General features: G+C 40.3%; 1 protein-coding gene across 2 annotated transcripts in view; it reads right to left on the bottom strand.

Annotated features, from left to right (window-relative positions):
- Window positions 1-239: 239 nt before the first annotated feature.
- The window catches only part of LOC124217873 (post-GPI attachment to proteins factor 6), a 531,987-nt gene continuing 525,776 nt past the window's right edge, over window positions 240-6,450 (bottom strand). For both annotated transcript variants that reach the window (XM_069135798.1, XM_069135797.1), the window contains one exon: window positions 240-6,012. In XM_069135798.1, the coding sequence (XP_068991899.1) occupies window positions 4,340-6,012 (1,673 nt within the window). In that variant the 3' untranslated portion in view covers window positions 240-4,339. The remainder of the gene's footprint in view (window positions 6,013-6,450) is intronic.

The following is a 6,450-nucleotide window of genomic DNA, read 5'->3' as shown; positions in this document are numbered from 1 at the left end:
AATGTTTGTAACGTATTACTGATTTACAAATATAACTATGCATTCTTCTAAAATATGCTCGCAGGAACCCCTGATAAATTATTTTGGAATGTATTTGAAGTCCAGAAAAATCGATTGTTTAACATAACACACATCGGACTAACATGGATTGTAGGTGCATAGGTATATAGGTAGGAAGATAGTAAGGTTTTGAAAAATAAGATATTTCAAAATAATGTAAATAACGATTATCATTTGTAAATAGCTGTATATTTACATACCTATTATACATATTAGAACGTTTAATTTTTACAATACGGTAACATAAGGTGAGGACCATTAATCCGTTGCTATATGATGCAGGGTAGTTTCGGCAAAAGATAAGGTAATGTTGGGCGCCAGACGCAACTGTGCCAATTTTTAGGAAAGAAAAAAACACAATGGAAACAATATAACAAACCCTGTGGCGGTTTTGCACAACTAACAATTAAATAGGATAATAGTCGATGGACGGGGAGGCGGGGGGGAGGGGGGGGGGGGGGGGGGGGGCACGAGAACACGAACGAAACGTAAGTATTACATTAATAGTATCGAATATATTGATAAATTAGCAATAACTAGCGAAAAAAAAGGTGAACAATTTAACAAGGTATATTGATACGATAAACAAAAAAGCAGATATTAGTGCCGTATGTAATACTATTATTCGATAGTCAACCATCAGCAAGTTGAGAATAATCAGGAATGAATGACTAGCATCCAATAACAATCTAAGATATTATTTGCCATAGTAAAGTTAATACAATAAGCGATAATTAGCAAAGGGGCAATATTTACGGTATTCGCGTACAATAATTATGTGAACGAATTAACGGAACCTAATAACAGGTGAGATAGGTGATTGAGTCAATCTTAAATAATATATGTTGGTATATAAGAATTCTATAATCAGCAAGCGCAGTACATATTATTGCGACAGTTTAGTCAGATATTGTTGGAGAAAGTTATCGATATCGACGAGCATTCATGAATTTTGTGCTGCATGAATTGCGAGACTAATTGTAAGAGTTGGAAATTTATGGGAAACTTCATTATTAACAATAACTTATTTTACGTAGAAGTCTAGGTTGCGGTACGTTGGTAATAGAGATGAGTACAATTTTGAAATTTTCAGGTGAGTTGAAAAATTAACGACGGAGCCAGCAATCGGACCTGGTGTCTAAAGATGCTTTACCGGAGACTTACTCCACTAGACCACCTAGCCGCCCTGACTACAGTGTCATTAATTTCTCTCATCACCTGTATTTCGAAAATTGTTTTGTTTTCGTGTGCCGTTGAATATATTTACATTTGAAATTCGTCGCGAAGAGACACATTTTGGACTTGTGTGTGAAGCTTGTTGATATGTGCACACATGTGCTGTATGTGGCTGTTAATGTGAATTACATTCCCTTAGCCATTTTTGAATGGCGGGCTGTTAATTTTCGCTGATATTAAATACACATATCAAATTTTTTAGCGAGAAAAATTTGCTAGAGAAGAGTACAATTTCGAAATTTGGTAATAGAAAATCGGTTTATGTGATAATTACAGAATGAACTATAGAGAAAGGAATTAACGATAGATTAGCAAATGAGCTATCATAAGATTATTAGCTACGATAGTATTGCTGATACTACAAACTAGATTGATCTACGATCAATGTTGCGATATATAGGGTTTTCGAGGTTCCACGGATAACCAAGTCACTCATGTAGAAAAAATATTAACGATAAATCAAGGGATTTACATCAAATATGGTATGATAAAGGTAATTATAAAACACAAAAAGATGCGACGCAAGCGTAAGTGTAAGCAATGTAAGCAAGAAAATCGTAAGCGTGATACACGTTACGAGAAATTAAGGTATTAGACAGTGTGATGCGATATTAGGTAAGGAATTGAAATATTAGATAGAAAAAGATTCACGAATGGAGTATGAGAAATGCGATATAGATAACAAAATATAAATGAGGCAAGAGAAAACCACAAGACTGAGTGCTAAAAATGCGAAAGGAATATAAGAAAAATGAGGTCACAATTCTTACTTAAATTAGAGAATCAACTACACTTCAAGTCCAAATATATTAGAATTGCGTTAAAAATCAAAGAAAGCTGGCCAGTCACGGTGTAACGATCTATTTTTATGTGAGTAAATGCGAAGCCGTAAAGAAAGGAGAGAATTACAATTTAAATGGGGATATGGGTTGACGAAATGGAATTCTGAACTCACGACCTTATTATATGCATCTGACTAATGAGATTCATCGATTTATTTTTAAAAAAATCTGATGATACACACTAAGGTGTGCGTTAGATAACCCTAGTAACAGGTTCTAACAAAAATTGTTACAATATATTGTTACGTGTGCGGGCTGTTCCCGGAGTCAATGCTTGTGGGAACGTAGTGTTATTGTGAATGTCTTTGTCTCAGATGCTGTAATGAGTAAGAATTAATTAAATGAATAGGACACACTTTGATAGGCTCAGCGTAGGATCAATCTCTAAGAGCTGTTGCAGACTTGGGAATAACCAGAGCTGCTTTGATTGTAGACAAGCGTTTGTCACTGTTGCTCGCTTCAGAAAACAAGGGCTTGAGGCCATTGCTCTCTCTCTCAGAGACAAGGGTTTCTAATCGTTGTTACCTAGTCGGAGACACGATCACAAGCCAGTGCTCCCTTCTATATCGTGGACTCGGGAAAATTGGAGCCACCTCCGTGCTCAGACTTTGGCACAGAAGCCAGAGCGGACAACCTCTGATTAACTAAATACGACAGCTAAACTGCAGACCAAGACGGTAGCCATGGCTGCCGGTCAGGCTGCGTTTTGCCAGGTATTGGTCCCGAACACGGTTTTCACAGTGCCGTCCAACCACCGTGATGAATGCACGCCATCTGTTAATTCTATCCAATATCAACTCTAACCGATAGTGATAACGAACTGAAGTACAGATGTGATGAAATTTTCTAAGAACGAGTCAATTAATCAAAGATTACATGCAGAGAAAATGATACAAAAAAAAGAATCTTCAGAATAAAAATCATACAAACATTAAAGTAAAATAAAAATAATACAAGATTCGTAGATTCTGCTCCTGTGATCTCAATGTTAAATTTTCCCTAACTCTTCTACCTTTCCATACTCTGCAATTCTAGCTCATTTAAAATTCCGTGCTGTCGTGGACTCTATCGGTTGAAGATTAAAATTTAATTAAAGAATCTAAGCGCTATGCTTGAATACTCATACCGATACTATTTGATTCTAAGTTCTTGAACATGTTCTAGATGAACAACGTCCCGTAGCAAAATAAAACAGCGCGGCGCTCTGCCTGAGATCTGCAGGCGAGTACCCCTGGTGCACCGTCGCGGTCAGTCTCGCGATTCCATGTCCGTGTCTAGCGAGTCTGCCTCTGCTTCCCGTCTGTATCTTCTAACTCCGTGTGAGTTACGTTCACTAACCTCGATTGTCCTCGGTGTCTGCCGTGCCTTCACCATGTCCGTGTTCCGCAAGTCCGCTGCATTCTGTCAGTGGCCTCTGAATTCGGGTGACGTCGGCTAATCTCGGTGGTTGTCGGCGCCCGTCGTATCTTTACTATGTAGCTAACAGTTATCGCTTATGGGTACTGCTCATAGCTGATCGTTACAACATACGTAGTAATATTTCGATACATGCTTGGCTATGCTCATGTTCATTACTGAGGTGTAATCTAACACTTTTGTATACGATATAAGGCGAATGTTTGGACTACTAGCCTACATTTTATACTTCAATACGTCTAAATGAATGCAACTGCCTGTAAATTGAATGACATTTAACATTGGATCAGAATGATCCACGATTCGATTTAAGATCAAATATCTTACCACCTTTAACAAACATTTCATCAAAACTTATTCTAAATAATGGATATCCACTGATAGTGAAGAGATATTACATTGCGTAACAACATTCCCCTCTAGTTGAGATTATCTTCCCTGCACAATTTGTGTACATAACTTAATGTATTTGCCTCGTCAGTGACCCGAATTTTTGGTATATTTGAGATTTTGAAAGTCTTCGGAACACTTTGAGTTACTTCCAAGTCCAATTCCTCGGTTACTGAAAGTTGGTTCGTTATCCTTCATCCCGATACTTTATTATTTAACCTAAATTTGTAATTCGGAAGTGTATTTATTTGTAAAACTGTTGACTTGGGGTGTAGAAAAACACCCAAGAGTTGAATTCTTTGTTTTGGTTAGACAATATATGTTGCGGTGGTATTCCTCACAGAATTGTAGGAGATACATAAAGCAAATAATGAAATTCTGAATAAAATTTCGTCTCATTTCAAGTGCTTGCGATTAGGCAGCAGTAGCATTACACCGCCAGCCACTGCCATATGCCAAAAGCTGTGCACTAGACCGTAATTCATCTGAGTTTGCAGAAAGGCGTAGCAAATAAGTCCCAAGGTGACCAAACCGATTCCTGCTGGGAAATAGTAATATTGGTAGCACTTGGCCGGATAGTGAATCGTGTTTCTTGCCCGACAGCGTTTAATCCAAAAAAAAGCCACTAAGCATGAACCTGTGATCGTGGGCGTCATGAAAACCCAAAGTGCTGTTCTATTGAGTTCCGCACATGTAGCTAGGACGACGGCACCTCCAAGGTCCAAGATGGCCGTTGACCGGGGGGTCAAACCGACCATGGCGACAAGGGTGACCCAGAAGGCAAGGAGCGCTGTGAAGAAGTCACAGAACTGGAGGACGGCAACTCGCATTATGCAGAAGTTGTAAACGCTCTCGCCGGACTCGCAGGCGTGGTAAAACGTGGAAAAAAACATGACCGCGAAATAAATCAATGCCTCTGCATAATAGGCTCGATGAAGAGCAAAATAGATGGATCCCACGAAGACCAGGTTGCTCAAGGTAAGCATTAGCAGATCTATGAGTACTGATGAATCGTTTTGAACGTACTGATCATCAGTGCAGTCAAACCCTCTATAATCCCGTAGGCAGTGGCATCCAGAAAACACAAAACCTCCATTCATGTAGTGAATACAGCGTCCATGCATTCCGCAGTTTCCTTCTATACATGGCGAAGAGGCCACGCTCATTTCAACTGTACCGGAAGCAGGGATCAGGCAAGGACACATTGTAGAGTTTTCTTGACAGGTCTCGGGACAGGTGCAGTTCATAGAACGCAAAAAAGCTCTCAGGCTTAGGTACCATAAGCCAGGTTCCGGAAAGGGTATATGGACGTAGATAGGGCCGGGATCAGTCTTTGAGGTTACAAGGACTGGAAGCTTGGACTCCATAATATTCGAAAAACAGCGTCCAGTCTCCGGAGAGATGTCCTGTAATGTTCCAAGGTGGACACAACCAAAGACTGTAAAATTTTCTGGCTCAGACTTTCCTTTGTCCTTTAGCCTAAGAGCGACGGTTAGAGTTCCACCGGTATCACTGATCGAATTTATCTCGAAGGAGAAAACACTGGTTGAAGTCGTAGTCAGCTGCACGGATGAGGATTTCGTCTGGTTGTCTACAAGGTATTCGTAGTCAAATAGGAAAAAATCTGGGTACGATTTTCTGGTCAATCTGACCACGGTAGCATCAGAAAAACGTTGGACACTGTTGTTGAGAACGACAGAGACGTCAGTGGAAGAACCAGATAGAAGACGGACTGTGAGGTAGTGAAAGGCGTTTGTCCAAACCTTGAAGGGAACTGACACCGCCGTTGATGAATTCAAAGTTGTTTGAGCGAGCTCAGTGCCTTTAGATGAAATATAGGAGTTGGCCGTTACGTTTACCTCGACTTCGGAAGATACCCCGGATGAGGAAAAAATAGTGATACTTGACTCAATTACGTTGTTTGGCATTAGAAATCGCACTCTCGATAAATCCCCGATGCTTGCTAAGCGTATATTTGGTTGCCTGGCACTCACAGCCAGCTGTAGGCTTGCTTCACGCTCCACATCGACTTCCGCGTCGAGAATAGTCTCACAGGACGCGCTGATCCCTGGAATCAAATATTGTTTACGTCAGGACACGATACATGGTTACTAAAAACTTATGTTGGGTAGACTAGGGTCAATTGTAACCGGGGTCAGTAGTGGTGATTCAGATCTAGCAGTTGGCATTGCTCGCAGCCTTTCTCGTCCCACTCCCCCCGCACCCCCCCCCCCCCCTCCGTTCTCTCACTCTTTCTCTCTTTCTCTCTTGTGATAGCCGTAATTGTCAATCAGTTGACTGTAATAAAATAGTAATTATTCGATGTAATGAATAGAAGAAAGACTACTTCTGCAATTGAGGGAAGGAAGGTTTAGGTTTAGGTTCTGGTTAACCAAAGAAGCCCTGTGCTACTATGTTGAGCGAATTTTCACGGATTTGGTCTTACTCGGAGATTTTGAAGTACCGTCACTGCGTATACCGTGTCTCACGGCCTGAGGCAGTTTTT

The sequence above is a fragment of the Neodiprion pinetum genome, chromosome 4 (genome assembly GCF_021155775.2).
Source record: "Neodiprion pinetum isolate iyNeoPine1 chromosome 4, iyNeoPine1.2, whole genome shotgun sequence".
Lineage (NCBI taxonomy): Eukaryota > Metazoa > Arthropoda > Insecta > Hymenoptera > Diprionidae > Neodiprion > Neodiprion pinetum.
Note: the sequence above shows the minus strand (reverse complement) of the source record. Positions and strands in the feature narration are given on the sequence as shown.